The sequence below is a fragment of the Carlito syrichta genome, unplaced genomic scaffold, assembly GCF_000164805.1.
Source record: "Carlito syrichta isolate Samal-C Ts95f unplaced genomic scaffold, Tarsius_syrichta-2.0.1 Scaffold308807, whole genome shotgun sequence".
Classification (NCBI taxonomy): domain Eukaryota; kingdom Metazoa; phylum Chordata; class Mammalia; order Primates; family Tarsiidae; genus Carlito; species Carlito syrichta.
Genome location: NW_007252903.1, coordinates 313812 through 332899, shown reverse-complemented (window position 1 = coordinate 332899; position 19088 = coordinate 313812). Strand labels below are relative to the sequence as shown.

At 40.5% G+C, this 19088-nt stretch overlaps 1 protein-coding gene across 2 annotated transcripts in view; it reads left to right on the top strand.

The window, feature by feature from the left end:
• Nucleotides 1-19088, top strand: part of PDK3 (pyruvate dehydrogenase kinase 3) — a 75916-nt gene that overhangs the window by 7581 nt on the left and 49247 nt on the right. For both annotated transcript variants that reach the window (XM_008065821.2, XM_008065823.1), the window contains exon 2: nucleotides 18494-18635. In XM_008065821.2, coding sequence (XP_008064012.1) covers nucleotides 18494-18635 — 142 coding nt within the window. The remainder of the gene's footprint in view (nucleotides 1-18493; nucleotides 18636-19088) is intronic.

The window sequence follows — 19088 nt, the reverse complement described above, 5'->3', positions numbered from 1 at the left end:
GATTTTTTTATTTATTGTAGAGATGAGGTCTCGCCAAGTTGCCCAGGCAGGTCTCGAACCCGCAGGCTCAGGCAATCTACTCACCTCAGCCTCCCAAAGCATGGGATTACAGGCTGAGCCACCGAGCCCGGCGACTCCTAGTTATATTTGCACAAATTTGATTTCTGTCTTTCCCTTAAGGAGTTGCTATGAATTAAAAGTCCTCCTAATGTTGGACTATTACAGCATACATTAAAGATAGAACCTTCTGAATGTTGACTGAATTGGTAGAAAATGGTTCACATTTTCATTTGGACTTGCTTCTCATCTTTCAGCGTTACCCTGTTCACTTCTGGTTGCCTTATTAACCACTTTTGTCCTCTCCTTGCAGACTGGCTTCCCATTTGTTTTATTGCCCAGTTACTTTTGCACAGCCCCACTTGTATTAGAGGTATTTTGCTTCTGCCTTCTTTTCTTTGATTTTATCCTCAATTGTCTCTTTCCAGAGAGCAGGTGCTCACCTCTTCTTTGTAACCTCCTGCAGCTTCCTCAGCTCAGCCTGCTTTACACAGAGGGGTACTCCATAAACAGTGATTACTGATGGCATGCCTGACTCTGTATTCAGGTTATTAAACGTTGTCACTTTCATTTAGTCAGTTGTTATATAAGTTTAAACTTCTATAGTGTCCTCACATTTAAATATAGCATTTCCCATATAAAACCACCAGAAGCAGGTTGTCTACAACCCTGGCTTCTTTTCACAGAACCTCCTATTTTGATTTCTACCATAATCATGCTAGCTCTGTGAACCTCAGAGCCTTGAGCTCTTAGAAGGCAGCAGTTTCCCCATTCTGACTGTTCTTGAGGATTAAGGGCCCAGCCACCTTCTGTTTTCCTTTAGAAAGTATCTTAAGATTCTATCCTCACTGAGTAATGAGCTTTGGTTCCAAATGACTCTTTTCTTAAAGTCTTGGTTTTTAAAGTCATTTTGCTCCTTGAAGCCTGATTATCAGTAGGGAGGACAGTGGTTTTGTTCCTGGAGAAGATGAAATGATTTAAAAAGTTAGGAAAAGGGAAAACAATCTTGTTCCGCTTCCGCGTGTGTTTATTTTGTGCCTTTACATATATACATGATAGACCTATTCTGAAACCAGTGAAGTTCTGCTGTGAGGTGTTGCCAAGAATTAGACCAAACTGTTTGGAGACGGGAGTCAACTATTCAGAATTAAAGGAGAAGAGGACATTTTTGTTTAGGGTAAAGATATCTAACTTGGCATATTACACTTGGTTTTTAACATTTAAAGAAAGAATTGGCTCTTTGGGCCTTTAAGATTTGATAAGGCTGAATTTTAACATAACCTGGTTTATCAGACTCTGGGGCAGCTCTCAGACATCAAAGTCATAGTTCTGGCCTTGTCTTTGTAGCACTTAAAGTTTTGTGTGCTTTTGAAGTGGAGATAAAGCCTCACGTACTGATGGCTGCGTGGTTTCCTCCCATTAAGCTTTTGGGAAATTGATAAGACTGTTGGCAAGATTTGGAAAGCCTTGGTTTTGTTACTGGATATATCACCACTTTTCCTTTTCCTTTATATTGTATGGGCATTCAATTATTTTATTTTCATGATAATCTGATTTCAGAGTTGGGCAAATCCTTTTATTTCAGGAATTCTCTGGTCTAAGATAGAAATGTTCAACTATAGCCAGCCATCTGTTTTCTTTCCCCCTAATGCATAGACTTTATTCTTTATTTATTTATTTATTTTATTTTTGAGACAGAGTTTCACTGTGTTACCTAGGCTGGAGTGCAGTGGCACAATAATAGCTCACTGCAGCCTTGAACTCTTGGGCTCAAATGATCCTCCTGCCTCAGCCTCCTGAGTACCTGGGACTACAAGGTGCATGCCACTATGCCTGGCTGATTTTTTTTGGTGGAGACAGAGTCTTGCTTTGTTGCCCTGGCTGGTCTCGAACTCCTGGCCTCAAGCGATCCTCCTGCCTCAACCTCCCAAAGTACTGGGATTACACGTGAGCCAACATGCCTGACCAGACTTTATTTTTAAGAGTACAGTTAGTCCTCTGTATCTGTGGGTTCCACATCTGTGGGTTCAACCAGCCTTAGAAAATATTTGGGGAAAAATTTCTTCAAAGTACTGAAAAGCAAAACTCAAACTTGTCTTGCACCAAGTACTGTGTTGAATCCAGGCAAATGATGTGTAGGCATAATTTAAAGTACATAGGAGGGCCAGTTTTGGTGGGTCAGCCTGTAATCCTAGCACTTTGGGAGGCCGAGACCAGCCTGGGCCACTTGGCGAGACCTCAATCTCTACAGTAAATCAAAAAGTAGCTGGGTGTGGTAGCGTGCGCCTGTAGTTCAACTACTTGGAAGGCTGAGGCGGAAGGATTGCCGGAGCCCCGCAGTTCTATGCTGGGGTGGCTATGAGTGTGCCACTGCACTCCAGCCTGGGTGACAGAGTGAGACTCAAAAAAAAAAAAAAAAAAAAAAGTAGCTGGGCTCGGTGGCTCAACCTGTAATCCCACGATTTGGGAGGCTGAGGTGACTGGATTGCCTGAGCCCATGGGTTCGAGACCCGCCTGGGCAACTTGGTGAGACCTCATCTCTACAATAAATCAAAAAATTAAACCGGGCTCGGTGGCTCAGTCTGTAATCCCGCCCCTTTGGGAGGCTGAGGTGAGTGGATTGCCTGAGCCCGCGGGTTCGAGACCCGCCTGGGCAGCGAGACCTCATCGCTACAATAAATCAAAAAATCAGCTGGGCAGGGTAGCGTGCGCCTGTAGTTCCAACTACTCGGAAGGCTGAGGCGGAAGGATCGCCAGAGCCCAGCAGGTCGAGGCTGCAGTGGCCAGGAACAGCCACTGCACTCCAGTCTGGGTGACAGAGTGAGACTCCAACTCAAAAAAAAAAAAAAAAAAAAAGTATATGGGATGTTGTGTGCAGGTTATATGCAAATTGCCATTTTATGTAAAGGGCTTGAGTATTTGTGGATTTTGGTATCCATGGGGGATCCTGAAGCCAATCCCCCAAGGATACCAAGGGACTACGGTAGTTTTAGGTTCATAGCAAAATTGAATGAAAGTACGGAGTTCTCACATACCCATCCTGCTCCCCCCGCCACGCAAACACACAAACACAGTATCTGCCTCCATCAACATCCTGCACCAGTGTGGGACATTTGTTATAACCGATGAACCAATATTGACCCATCATTGTCACCTAAAGTCCATAGTTTACATTAGGGTTCATTCTTTGTGGATTTTGACAACTCCTGTCTTTATAAATGAAGTTTTACTGGAACATAGCCATGCTCATTCACTACATATTGTCTGAGGCCTCTGTCTCTCCACAACAGCAGAGTTGAATAGTTGCCAGAGACTCTATGGCCCACAAAGCCAAAAATGTTTACTATTTGGTGCTATACAAAAAGTTTGACAGTCCCTGGTCTGAGATAATTTAGTTCTCTGTTTAAAAAACTGAGCAGTGAGTGCTCTTAATTTGCATCTAAGTGGTTAAACTGTTTCTCCTGCATGCTGGAAACACTAAACCTTGGCTGGGCTGCTCACACCTGTAATCCCAGCACTTTGGGAGGCCAAGGTGGGAGGATTGCCTGAGCTCAGGAGTTCGAGACCAGCCTAGACAACATAGTGAGACCCCGGTCTCTACAAAAAAATTAGGTGGCATGGTGGCATGCGCCTGTAGTCCTAGCTACTCAGGAGGCTGAGGCAGAAGGATAGCCTGAGCCTGGGGGGTTGAAGCTGCAGCGAACTGTGGTCCTGCCACTGCACTCTAGCCTGAACCTCAGGGTGAGAACTGACTCAAAACAAACAAACAAAAAGCAAAAACCTATCTAGATGTGACTTTTGGGGTAGCTAAAAGACTTTTCTAGGTAAGTGGGTGGTTTACCTATAGGGTATCTGCCTCTGAGTGCAGTTATCATATGGAAGACTTTGAGACATTTTATAGCTTTAATTTACAGGCCTGTCAGCAAAGCTTAAGTGTACCAGTTTCTCTATGTCCCTGCTAAAATGAGGTTTTATGATTTTAATTGTATAATAGGTAACATAGGAATTAAAGTATTTTCCCCCTGCTTGGGCTTGCTCTCTGCATTTTGTAGTGTGTAAAGTGCCCTTGACCACTTAGTACCTGGAATTTGGGGTTTTCATCATTTGCATGAATTCCTTGTGTATATTCAGCATAGTAAGCTATTGTGCTGTGTAAATATTGTTTCCCCATTGTATTCCCTTCTTTGGCAAAGCTATTATCAAAGTATTAAAGACATTTGGAAAAAATTGCTATAATTCTTCATCCTTTTTTTTTTTTTTTTTTTTTTGGTGGTAGCCCTTCCAGCTTTTGCCTATATACTTACATATGTTAACACTGTATGTTGGTTTTCTTTTTATTTAGTGCACAGTCTGAAGTTTCCATATACTAAATATCACCTATATCATTTACAGTGCCTTTATCGTGGTCAGATTTATCACCTATAGCAGAGTTCGTAAATTATTTTTAAATTTCTCTGGAGTTTATTGCCATTTCTGATGAGACTTTTGTAGCTAAGTCATTTTGTCCTGTTTTATTGTCCAGTTGTACAACATTTATTAAGACCTCAAATCTTTCTCTATTGCTGTCTCTGTGTTATTACATACTAAGCTCACAGTACTTTATATTTGTGGATTCTATTCAAAGGACTTTTCTGATTTTAATGAAATATCACATGTTAACTTTTACCTTGTAATTTATGTTTAAATTTGGTGAGGGTAGTTCCTTATTTATCACTTTAAATTTTTTTTAAAAAGTCTTGCTTTTCGTGCCCACCTATTCTTCTTAATAAATTAGTCATTGTACACATTGACTAGCATATTATTGAAAACGTGTTAAGGGGACTGTGGGTGGGTTACCTGGTGTTTCTAGGCTTTCCACCTTTGTCATGTAACCTGGCACTGAAACTAGCCTTGAAATATCTCCAGTTAGCCTATTTCACTTTAATAGCAGGGAGGGCTAGTTCCCTCCATAGTTCCCTTTGTGGAATACCTGGGTTTGATTGTGATCTGTGGTAGGTATCCTTCATATCCCTCAAAGAGAACTTTGTTCCTGGTCATTATTTCATCTTAACTCTGAGATTATACCTTTTGCCATAATGAATGGCACAAAAATTATAGTAAACTATTACATTTATGCAGGTCAATATTTATATTCCCTCTAATTGAATACGTGAGGTTCTAAGTCAGTGGTATATTATTTCCCTAAGGGTCGCCTAAGCAGTTGTGATTTTATTTCCATTCTTAGACTTGACCTATGATTCTCCTGGACTTTTTGAGTTTTACCAGTGTTGCTTTCTCTGTTACTAGGGCCTGAAGGTCAGTGTATAATAGTCTCACTGTTGGGAATAAATTATCATCTCTCTAACATTTTCCTACACCATGAAGTTAAATATTTCTCCATGTGTTGTTGGCCAGAAAATAGTAGGGCTCTTTGCAATTTGTAACATACATACCTTTTCCTAACAATTGTTAACATTTTCATAGACCAGAACATACTTGGGCTTTTCTCTGAACCTCTTTTTGGATTTCTTCTAGTAGAGTATAATGTTTACTTAAGCTGGGTAGCAGATATTTCTTAATACCCGACTGTGGACTTTTTATAAATTTGGTTAATTTCTTCTTCTGATCCTGTGGTTAAATAGAAAGCAAAGCAATCATTGTTATATTACTGTTCTCATACTGGTCATATAATGTACTCAAGTGAGTGCTTTTTTATTTGTAATAAACTTAGATAGGAAGTAAAGTGGTCACTGCTATATTACCATTCCTGTATTGGTCATATAATGTGCTTTTGTGAGCAATTTATATGTAATATACTCTTCTGGGAGGAAGCTGCTTGCTTCACAGTGAGTATCTTGTTCTCTAGAAACTGTCAGTCATGGATGGGGCATTGTTTCTTTGGCTGGTGCCTGTTTTTTGTTTTTGTTTTTGTTTTTGAGTTAGAGTCTCATTCTGTCACCCAGACTGGAGTGCAGTGGTATGGTCATGGCCACCGCAGCCTCAACCTGCTGGGCTCAGGTAACCCTGCCGCCTCAGCCTTCCAAGTAGCTGGAACTACAGGCATGCACCACCATGTCTGGCTAATTTCTTTTTTCATTTTCATTTATTGTGGAGGTGAGGTCTCCCAAGTTGCCCAGACTGGTTTCAAACCCCTGGTTTCAGGCAGTCCTCTCGCCTTGGCCTCCCAAAGTGCTGGGATTACAGGCTTGAGCCACCACACCCAGCTTTTTTTTTTTTTTTTTGAGTTGGAATCTTATTCTGACACCCAGGCTGGAGTGCAGTGGCATGATCACGGCTACCACAGCCTTGACCTGCTGGGCAGTTCTTCTGCCTCAGCCTCCTGAGTAGCTGGGACTACAGGCTTATGACACTATGCCCTGCTAATTTTTTGATTTATTGTAGAGACATGTAATCCCAAAGTGCTGGGGTTACAGGCGTGAGTCACCACGCCCAGCCCTGGTTAGTGCTCTTTACATATTCTTTACCATGTCATCTCTCGCCTATGTACTCATACTCATATTCCTGCTTCTTGGACCTGAGTTGGTTTCAGTGAAGCTAATTAAAAGGCTTCTCCAGTGAAACAGAATAAAGAGGATTAAAAAAAGAAAGAGATCCTGTATGACAACTGAAAAAGATTTAACAGATTCACTAGCATTACCAACACTGAGTACTTACCAACAGTTGGTATACAATATGGTATCATTTAATTCTCAAAACAGCCACGTCCATTTTACAAATTAGGAAACTGCAGGTAAGAAAATTACATAATAGTAGGTAGTATAGAACCAAGCATTTGCCCACCTAGTCGTCTTACTACCCTTTTTTATAGGTGAGAAAGTAAGTCATGGATTGGGCATAATATATGAATAAAACAAACTGGAGGAAAGGACCATCAAATGCGTTGTCACTGCCTGTTAAGCATTACCACATCCTGAAATACAACCATTTCCTTCATGGGTTTGTTCAGCTTTTTTTTTTTTTCCTCCATTTAAGATAATCTAAGAGAGCAAGGGAAAAAAGAGAGCTGATAATGCTGAAAAATCTCTTACAGACTACGGAGATGTTTGTGGTCAGTTTCCTAAGAGGCTGAAACAAAACTCAAACATGAAAATAAAGACTGAAACTACATGCATAAATAGAAAAATTTTGGATGCTTAATAGCCACCGTCTGGGCCTGAGGAGTTCTTTGATTTGTTTTTCCTCATTGAATTGTCTGTGATTAGATGCTAGCCTGTGGTATTCAGTCCTGGCTGCTCATGAGAATCATCTGGGGAGCTCCTAAAACTAGTGACACCTGTCTCTCCCACATAAACCAATTATGTCAATCCCTGGGGTAGGGTCTAGGTGCTGGTACTTTTGGGTTACCCACATAACTGTAGTGTGCTTCCGGAGTTAAGGATCACAGTGTAAGATCCAGTAACATTTTTGCCCAGGAGCTATGAACCACTTTAAGGGTTAGAGTCTGTGAGATGCCCTGAAGGTTAACACTAAAGTAGTTCGGGAGTCCATCAGCGTTATTTGAACATTCTGGATTTGGAATGAAATGGAAAGAAGGTAAGAAGCATTGGGAAATTGCTAAGGCATAGTCACTGCCTTTGAGGAGCTCATAGATAAATGAGAAGCTGGGACAAATACATGAACTGTATCTACTGTTACTATCTCTCCCTTAAAGATTTTTGAAATAGAAGTGGTTTCTGGGAATGTGTGAGTTGTTAATCCAGTTATCCTTTATCCAAAGTGTTGTCAGAGGCTTTCTGGATGGAGAACACAGAGAAGAACAAATATAAATGTGTGTACTCTTTTTCTTGATTTCAACCTCTTGTCCTTAGCTGTTTACTCCTAGCACTGGTTTCCAGAATTTTCTCAGAATTTACATTAATAGGCAAGTTTGATGTAGGATAAATAACTGTAAATTATAGAGACACAAACAAAGTCATCTTAAATTCATACAGTGGGAGCTTGAGCTTAGAGATTATCTGGTAACCTCCCCAATTTTACAAATGAGAAAGTAAGTCCCAAGTAAGGAAGAGACTGTTCTGATAATCAGCTAGTTGTTGGCATAACATCTTGGCCACCTCTTCCAAGGGGCACCAGAAATCACTCTTTTCATGAGGCCAAGGGAACTTACGTTTGTGTACCATTGTCTGCTAGACACAATAGTAGGTAAATTTAGCTATAATTCTCACAACATCCACATGGAGTAGGTGTTTCCATTTCTTGGATGAAGAATAAAGTTTATATGATGTAAGTCTCATACCTAAGCAAAGTTGAGGGCAAAACCATTATTAAAATACAGGTAGATTGAGCATTTAAACCTATGCATTTTTCATAGATTCAACACAATATACTATTGCTGTCAATGCTTTATAGCAAACATAGTCTCTATTAGTAATGCCAGTTTCATGTAAATTTGTTCTGTTACACAATCAGGAAATGGCATAATCTAATGCTTATCTAGTTTTATAATTTTAGAACTATCAGACTGATACCTACTCCATTTACTTACATTGAAATAATTCTTCTGATTCTGAAGGCCACTACTTGTTAGTTTGCCTTATCATCTCTAGGAATATGAGAAGCAGTATACACAGACTTACACTCAAGTCTTAATTTCTGGTGCCTACCAGCAGTGTGGGCTCGTGCAAATCACTTAATCCCAATGCACTTCAATGTCCTTATCTACAAAATAGGAAGGATAGCACCTAATCTTAAGATTATTGCATTGATGAGATAGAGAACATGTGGCACAATGCATGACACATGGTAGGTACTCAGTACGTGTTGGCTATGACTTTATTATGAGAAGTTAGTGACACAGCATTTCCTAGATGAAATCAGCTTTCTGCTAAGAATAAAAACTGGGTAGGGCGTGCTTAACCTTTATTGTTAATTATCTTAAGTTTGTTGGCTGAAGGTCTCAGCTGTATAAATTAGCTGATCTTTTTCCAAGAAACATAGCACTTTCAGGTCACTTGTGCTTTGAGCGTGATTGGCTTTGGACTCTCTTTATTCACTGTGATGCTTAATGAAACCTCTTGCCTCAGTCAACCTCAAAGATGGGTACAATGTGACCTTTACCTAACTATTCCTACTTTCATGACAAGGCATCCGTAACTCACCAATACCATTAATACTAGATCCCAAATCCCCTTCTGGGATTAGGTTGATATGGATGTGTGTGGCAGCTTTGGCTACATGGCAATTGTTACTTACACGCTGTAGCTGATCACAGCCTCTGTTTGTGATATCAGTTCTGAACACATCCATGCTACTGCTTTCTACTCTCTGGCCTGACATACCATATTGACTGTTACTGCCACTGTATTATACCTTCCTATCTCCCTTTTGGCTCTTCTTCTCTTAACTTCAAGGATTTGAATACCCTTAACCAAATATGTAGAATGAAGTTGATCTATAAGAGGAATTTACCATTACCAGCAAATATTATCTTGATCCCTTCGATTTTATTTACTATGGTAAGTTTATACCTAAACTTACCAGGTGTTTTACATTTTCCGTTGCGATCAGAAAATATTTATGAACACTTGCAACGTGACAGGTGTTGTACTAATATATCTTCAATTTTCTGAGGAATCCTGGGATCCACAGGACATAGAACTCAGTGATTGGGGCAGTGGCAGAAGGGTTGCCCAAGCAGAGGGCACAATCTCTGGGCCTACCATGGGATCCATTCACAACTTGCTTTGGCTTTATCTGGTTTATAGAGAGCCAGGTTTCCCACTGATCTGTTTGTATACATATTTGTTTCAAAAGAGCAAACAGGATTTCTAAAGAGAGGTTCAAGGGACTAGTGGACATTATACATTTTCCCTCAGCACAGACACAGGCATCCTTCAGAGAAGGATTTAGTAACCTTCACCTTCCTTAATTAAGAGTTTTGTCATGGGCCGTGCTCGGTGGCTCAGCCTGTAATCCCGCACCTTGGGAGGCCGAGGTGAGTGAATTGCCTGAGCCCGCGGGTTCGAGACTCGCCTGGGGAACTTGGCGAGACCTCATCTCTACAATAAATCAAAAAATTAGCCGGGCGTGGTAGCGCGCCTGTAGTTCCAGCTACTTGGAAGGCTGAGGCGGAAGGATCGCCGGAGCCCAGCAGGTCAAGGCTGCGGTGGCCGGGAGTGGCCACTGCACTCCAGTCTGGGAGACATAGTGAGACTCCAGCTCAAAAAAAAAAAAAAAAAAATTTGTCATGATCATCTTGATACCCCCTTTTCCTATCAGAAGAACAAAAATCATTAGATGCTGGGTATCATGGGTGTCAGATGTTTTGTGTGAGATTTTTTTTGTGTGTATTTTTTTTAGAGTAGAATGACTCTGGTTATAGGAACACTTGTTTTTATAAGACTGCTTTTTCTTTTTTTAGTTTATTTTTAGATTGGAAAATATAGTTTATTTAAAAAATAGATTAGAAAGAGAAGGGAGGAGGGAGAGAGAGAGGAGAGAAGAGAGATTCACCTCCCCAAGGGAAGGGAGGGGGCCAAAGCTAGGAAACATGGTGATCATAGCTCAAACAGCTACATGGTCAGACCATGGCTTAGCAAAGCAGTGGCCTGCTTTTTTCTTTTAAAACATTCTTTTTAATGACTGCATGTTTTCCTCTGTAAATATGCAGTATTGTAAATTATTTTACTATTCCATTGCTGTTGTATATTTAGGTTGTTTTCAATGTTCCTCTACCCACCACCCCCAAAAACCTTTATTTGGAAAAATTTCAGACCTTAAGAAAAGTTGCAAGAATAATACAGTTAATACCCATGTCTGGCACCTTAGTCTCTACGGTTACTTTGCCATATTTGCTTTATCTTTTCCCTCTCCATCCATCTCTATCCCTGTCTCCCTGTCTACCTCACACATACTTTCTTTGCTGAACCATTTGAGAGTAAGTTGCAGACATCATACCTCTTTACCCTAGACACTTAAGTAGATACATCCTAAGCGTGAGAGTATTCTCCTAATAACCATGATATAGTTATCACCCTTGGGCAACTTACCATTAATACATAATACAATTGAATCTTTCCATTTCCCCTAATGACTGCTGGCTCCTGTATTGGATAGCTCAGGTCTGGAACACACTCAGAAGGCACTGTGGCTGCTGAGCAAGGGGCAGCAGGGGCCATGGCAGGAGTGTTTCCACCTCAGCAAAATAGTAGACTGAAAGGGAGCAGGAATGACAGGTAGGACGTGACAGAGTACAAACAGAAGGGCCACCTTTCACTCTGATCATCAGGACATTAGTAGCAGGCAGTTCCCCCTAGCAAAGTAAAGGACAAGTGCCTTCTTGAAAGACACTCACTGAACTATTTAAGGAGAATCAGGACAACTGGTGTGGTATTAAGACCCATCGAAAAGCCCCCTGTAATAGGTATTTGGAGAGCTCATTATTCCTAAAGCCCCAAAGGACTCCCAGTCAGTCTTTAGGCTGCTTCACTTTTAAACCTGACCGAACAACCAAGTATCACCTGATGTCTGAGGGAAGCCTACAGCGAGAAAGAGGGAATCTAAGACAAATAAACATTGACCTCAGAAGAGATAAATTCAGGCAATAGAAGAGTGCTTGAAAATATAATTTGAGCAATAAATCATCTTCTAAAACTCTCTGTTAACATCTTGAGATGTTAATGCATTTTCCAAAGATGGCATGAGAATGCTTTTTACAGTGTGACCATAGCACCCCTCCATCAAGAAGAGCAGTCTAATTCCCTTCCCCTTTGAGTCTGGGAAGGTTCTGGCTGCTTAGACCAATTGAGTATGGCAGAAGTAGGCCAACTGTGTGACTTCTGAGCCTGGGTCATAAAAGGCTACATGGCTTCTGCCTTTTCACTGGAGCCATACAAGAATCCAATTGTCCCGAGGCTGTTGTGCTGTGAGGAAGCCCATGAAAAGGCCACCAGAAGGTATGGGATAGGCAATCCAAGTCAGGTAATCTAGCCCAAGCATCAGACTTGTGAGTGTGAAGGAGCTTTCGGATGCTTCCAGCCCCAAGGTCTAGTAGTTAACCTCCAACCTTCACGTTTTCCTGGTGGAGACCCAGCTAATCCATCCCTTCTATGTCCTGTCTGAATTTCCGACTTGCAGCTTCTGTGAGCATCATAGAATAGACATTGGGCTGAAAAAAGTAGTGTGATATCTGGATGTTTGGGGGTGTTGAATTTGATAGGGAATGAGGTGTGTGTGAAATCCTCGCTCTTTGACTCTTTGTTGCTGCAGTTTCTGGCTCACTATTAATAATAATAACCAAAACATGGTCTGGCCTAGAGTGGAGGCAGCCCCAAATTTGCAGCTTATTTTGATCTCTTCTTAAATTCAGGGATCGGTTTTCTCAAGCAAAGGAAAACCGTTAAACTTCTCAGGCAGTGAAATATTATTGGGCACAAAGCAAAACAAACATTTTTAAAGTATGAATAAAGTTTTTTAAAAAGTGACTCTTTGGAAAGACCTTCACAATCATTTGGTAGCTCTCCATTCATGTTTTAGGTTGTTTCTTTTGAAGGACTATTCAATTAGTCATTATTTAGCCCTGGTAAATCCAAGAATTAATTACTATATTTCTAAAATGCAGTGTTTTCAAAAGATTGAAATATTGTAAATATAACTGGAGAAACAAAGTCAAAGGGCTCACCTGAAAATAATATTTTCTGTGTTATATTTTACCCATTTTAACATAGTTAATGAGAAAAATACATTGCAAACTCAAACATTTATTTGACAGTATTAATAAAAAGCAGTGCTATCAGGATGAACTGTATCATTCTGTTGGGTTTTGGTACCTTGCTAGTAATTTTTCCGCTTAGTCCTCTCCTTTTCATTTATTGCTCTCCTTTTCTACTCGTTTATCTCATTATTGGCACTCCCAAACCATCCCCCACCAAGTGTTAAAGCTGAAAGATGTGAACAAAGAGAGCCTTCAAGTAATCCAGAGGGGACGCTATGTTTTAGGGGACATTGTCTTTGTTCGTGGGGAAAAAAGTACAAAATATGTTCTTAGCTTCTGTTGTAATTATACGATACTTATAAAATTCTTCAGGTGACTTCATTAACTGAAGAAGTAATTGTTTTTTCTAACTCCTGTAAATTTAGTCAAAAAGAGGATTAAAGACTCACCAGAAATACAAGCCACTATGGAAACCAGATGTAAAGAATAATGTTTGTGAACTCCTGCTCTCAGGTGGCTAGTCAAATGCTCCTGGCCACCACAGGGCAGGCTTCCTGCATTAAATGGCAGGTCATTTGTATTTCCGTGCCTGTTCATCTTATGTCTTGGTGAATGTAAAGCTACATAGAACCTTTCCAGACAAAACCAGTCATACCTTTCGCAAATGTTGTCTCCTACCTCCCAATGAAAGGGCGAAGTGTGAAAAACAAAACAGAAGAGAATGAAAGAATTACCAAGTTTAGATGAAAAACTGAAGAATTACACGAGTGTATTTGAGCCTAATGACTTACTTGCATCCACTAAGTAAGAATTTTCCAGGCCCCCTCACTCACTCCTTTTGTCATCTTTGAACTGTTACTAGAGCAAAACTTAATTGGTAAATTTGAATAAGATGACATATATAGAGAAATGCAGAATAAAAATAGGAAATCAAAATGAAGGACTGTCGAAAAGCCAAGTACATAGGGGAAAAAATGAAGTCAAATAATTGGAAAGAATATCTGGAAAATACACAGCGTGCCAGAAGACTTATAAAAACAGAACCCTTTTGAGAGGATGTTCATTTGAAGCCAAAAGGTTGTTTTTTTTTGTTTTTTTTTGTTTTTGGTAAGTTTAATACACACACACACACACACACACACACACACATACATTGTTAGAAACTTTTGATTTAAACTGAATATCCAATATTAATATATAGGATAAAATACTTTCCATGTATATGAGGAAAGGCACAGAAAGCTTATAAAAATCAAGCATTTCATATTTATTTTTAGGTTGACTAATTAACTAAAAAAGATTTATCTTCCTGTTTAAGCTGATGTATAGTTAAAGTATCCAAGTACAAAGAATTTGTCCCTAAAGCTAAATTTAGAATGTAAGAGGCAAAACCTGAGTTTTTTTCCAGCTACTTTTTTAAAAACGACAAACTTCTGAAAGCATTATCTTTTCTTCCATAAATCATTGAGAATCTACCATAGGTGAGGCACTGTAATATAATCGGTACTATGGATGATACAGAGACAGATAAAATGAAGTTTCCACACGAATTTTGACAGGCTGATATATCCAAAGAAGTTTGAATAAAATGCTTCCTGAAATTTGGTTATAGACTATGCCTAGTAGTTGGGTTTTAATTATGCAGAATCATCAAATGAGCCCAGGGGACTGCACCGGCTCAGAATGCAGTCAGGGCCAAACTCTCAGGGCTGACCAAGGAGTCACAGACTATTTGATCTTGTATCCCATGGCATCAGGCTGTTCGGTTTGGTCATCCTGGGCAGCATTATTAGCGATTGCTCTTTCATTAGCCCCCTCCTCTAAGTTTTAAGAATATGCTACTGGTAAATGTTAAGCATATTTTACTACTTACCAAATCTCTGCGAAGTAGGCACTGTTCTTATTTTACATGTTATGTTATAGGCAGTTACACTGAAGTTTAGAAGTATAAAGAAACTTGCCCCCTCATGAAGCTTGTGGGTGCTCCAGTCAAGATTCAAACCCAAGGTCAGGTGTGGGTAGCTCCTCCCTGTAATCCCAGCACTTTGGGAATCCAAGGCAAGAGGATTGTTAGAGCCCAGGCATTTGAGACCAGCCTGGAAAACAAAGCGAGACCTCTAAAATAAGTCAAAAAGCTAGCCAAGCATGGTGACACATGCCTGTAGTCCCAGCTACTAAGGACAATGAGGCAGAAGGATTGCCTGAGCCCAGGAGATTGAGGCTGTGATTGTGCCAAACACTCCAGCCTAGGCAACAGAGGGAGACCCTGGCTCAAAAAAAAAAAAAAAAAAAAAATTCAAACCCAAGTCTTAACTCCAGCATCTGACTTTGTCATTACCATTATTATCCCAAAGGACCACAGGACTTTGTCTGAATTCTGAAGTCCCAAAAACTCTAAAAATGGAATTTATTTTTCATATGTTTGATGCCAGACCTCATTTCGTGGTGAAATCTGACCTGAACTGACTTAGTTTGATAGTCTTTATCCTACTTAGTGTAAATGCTCATATATTTTCCTGCAGCTATATTGTGTCTTTGTAATGCTCCACATTGCACAACGTATGGCATATAATTCTTTTTACCTTACTAAAATCAGAAAACCTTTACATTCTGAAATCATCCAGGTCCATGAGTTTCAGAGGAGAGACGCTTACCTTACACCGGCCACCTCGCACCTGCCAGCCAGCTCTCTCTGCTCACAGTCCTCCCTCTTCAGCCTACCTCATGTTCCCATCCTGCTGCTCCTAACAGGCTGTACATTTTCAGATAATTTTGAAAGATCATGAATTCATACTGATACTCCCAATTCCAGTTTAACACCACAAGATTCAGCTTCTTCTCAATTCCAGAACTTTCTTCTCCCTGTTAAAGAACAAGACTATAGCTGGGCTCGGTGGCTCAGCCTGTAATCCCGCGCCTTTGGGAAGCTGAGGTGAGTGGATTGCCTGAGCCCGCGGGTTCGAGACCCGCCTGGGCAGAGAGACCTCACCTCTACAATAAATCAAAAATCAGCTGGGTATGGTAGCGCATGTCTGTAATTCCGGCTACCTGGAAGGCTGAGGCGGAAGGATCACCAGAGCCCAGCAGATCGAGGCTGCGGTGGCCAGGAGCAGCCATTGCACTCCAGTCTGGGGGACAGAGTGAGACTCCAACTCAAAAAAAAAAGAACAAAACTATGCTGCTTGTTAAAGATGGTAAGGAAGACTGTTCAAGAGGGAGCACTGGAATGGGGCTTTTGAGTAGAGGCAAGAGATCAGGCTGAACTCTGAATGCATTGAGGATGAGTGGAGATTTATAGGCAAGGAGCAGGATGTGGGTCCACGGGAGGAAAATTCTTAAGAGAAACATCAAGGCTTTGAGGATTCTTGCTAGACCAACTCAATTAGATTCTTGCTGAAGGCAGGCCAGAATGATAACATACAGCAGGTAGGGGATGAGGAATTTGATCAGACAGCAAGGGTGATGAGATGCCAATGGTAGAAGATTTCCATTAAAATGACTCAGCAGGATTCTTGCTAAAACTGAACTAAGCAAGTCAAGATAGAACCCAAGACAGAGCCTTTTTGACTAGTCAGAAAAAGGACTCAGAGGAGCCTGACTCAGGTTTGGTCAAAGGAGAGAGCCTTTGTCATCCCACAGTGAGAACATCAGCATTTCTTTTGTGTTTTAAAAATAGTTGACTTTCTGTTTAACCAGGATGCAAAGTATTTCTCCTGGTATGTGGAAAATGTGGATTTTTATTTTAACTTAGATAATAGGTCCTTAATTTTATAATGAGATTCACTATGACAACTATCAGTATTTTTCGTGCATTTAAAGTTATATTTATACAGAACTTTTTAGGAAGAATATACAGATGTTCCTTGATGGGGTTACATCCTGATGGACCCATCATCAGTCAGAAATAATATAACTCATGAATACATGTAATGCAAGTCAAAAAACTGAAAGTCGAACCATTGTAAGTTAGGGACTGTCTGTATATTATTTGAAGCAAATTTTTTTTTGTTTTTTTCCTCTGAGGATTTCCCAAGTTCTCTGTTTTGAGCCTTCTGGAAGCAAATGTTTTAAATGTTAATTGTCTAAGGCCGAAAGAATGTGTATGGGGTATGCTAAAAGGTCATTGCTGGGGCATTGTACCCTTCCCCCCTTACTTGAGTGGGTATTTGGGGATTAAGGTGCTCATCATAGTGAAACTGCTAAAGGAAAAAGTGAAAGAAGCATCAGTTAGTTAAAGATTTACCAAAGGCCTTTGATATACTCACTTAAAATGAGGGATAGGTTATTTAAGACTTCAATCTTTTACTCTTTTTTGAAAATGGAAAAGGGGTCGGGGTGAGTGGGGAAGAAAGGTTCTGTGATGACTTTCAAGAGTGGGCTCATTTATTTTCAGGTCTTACTTGGTAGGGAGAGGAGAGGAATAAACCAGAATGTGACTGGAAGTGTTAGAAAATTGGACTTACTTCTGAGTCTAATTTGCTGCCTTTATCACATATGGAACAATAATGAGAGTTTGGAAAAGAAAGTTGTTAGATGAGCTCTGCTTCCTTTCTCTGGGTCTTGCCCTGATGTTGTTCGTTGCAGAACAGCCTCCATATTGCAGAACAGCCCTCAGGGAATATGGAGCATCAGGGAGGCCTAGCCAGTGTGAGGGAGATGGGGGTAGACCCATAAGTACCACAGAGAGCAGAGGAGGGACCAGTGTTCATTGAATACCTGCTCTTTATCAGGTTCCATGCATGTTATCATATTTAGTCTTTATATAAAATCTTATGCCCATATTACAGATTAAGGCAACTGAAACTCAGAGAAGTGTAGAAGTTTACCAAAGTTTTTACTTCCTCTAAATGGAGGAGTTGGGCCTGGAGGATATTCCTGTCTCCTAAGCTCATCCACTTTCTATCAGGCCCTTCTGGAGTTTACAGCAGGGCTGGGGGTTGCAGGCAAGACATGTGCTAGAACTATTCTGGCCACATGACAGCAGAGGAAGCAGCTCTATTTTCCTCTTTTTAGGGAGCCAGGTGTATTTTCTCTCATTGTACCTTATTTACATAAATTTTATGCACAACCAGCTCACAGCAAAGTTCAGAGTTGATAAGTAAACAGTGTAGCTCCAGAAGACTCTGACCTCCTTCTTTATGGTCATCCAGTGTCTTCTTGTCCCTGATATGGCACAGTAGGGTCACTCCACCTCCCAGCGCACCTGTGAGCCCGCTTCCTTGGCACATGCCAACCTTGCGTCTTGCTCTGAGCCCCTCCTTTGGAATCACAGAGTCTCCGGAGTCTGTGGCTACTTCCCAGAGGGGCAGAGCTACAGGCCCTAAAGAAACACATTGGAAGAAAATCTTAGGAAACAGCTGGCACACAGTAGGTGAATATTTGTGGAGTGAATGGATCTTCTGCCTCCTGGAAGCCCCTATGAACAGAAGTGGATTTACATGTTGTACTACTTTTGTACTTGGCAGTTTTCCCACAGTGTTTATTTGAAAACAAATTCAGATTATATCCCAGGTCACTTTTATTCTGCCGCTGGCAACGCTAAGAATGTTTTTGTGTTAAGAAAAAGAAAACTGCTTTCAAGGTTGCCTCTTGGAGTAAATGTTCATTTTCTCTTCTAATTAAATTATTTTCTTACACTTGCTATTTCAGAGGATCGACTAGAGACTTCAGGATCACTTAATTTTCTCTTCCCAACCAGCAGTAACTGTGCTACCATGGGAGCACTTTATTTCTCCATCTGGCAGACTGCAAAATCATTGACCATTTTTTTTCATGTCTTTATAGGTAGAGATAATGCATGTGAGAAAACTTCATACATGTTTCTACGAAAGGAACTTCCTGTGCGACTGGCTAACACAATGAGAGAAGTTAATCTTCTGCCGGATAATTTACTTAACCGCCCTTCAGTGGGATTGGTTCAGAGTTGGTAAGTAAACAGTGTAGCTTAAAATGGATCTTCCCACAGTGCTCTGAACATTTGGATTTGGGACTGTTCTCTGTGAAAGTGCACATACTGCCTGTCTGGGAATGAGTCATTCAGGATAGCTGAGTTTTCCATGCAATTAAAAGTTGTTTGTCGAGCTGTTCAATTTAAAATTGTTTTAGTTAAAATACTTTTAAATTATACTAGACATTTTCTTGACTTTTTTATGTGAGTGGGCCTGCAGTCCTTGAGATAGGATGTCTGCTGCTTTTTTATTTTCTTTTTTGTTTTTCTTTCTTTTCCTGGTCATATCACATAGCACTCATACATTTTCCACTTTTAACAAGTCTCAACCTTGCTCTTTTTATTTTCCTTTTTCTTTTTTTTTTTTGAGTTGGAGTCTCACTCTGTCGCCCAGGCTGGAGGGCAGTGGCACGCTCCCGGTCACCGCAGCCT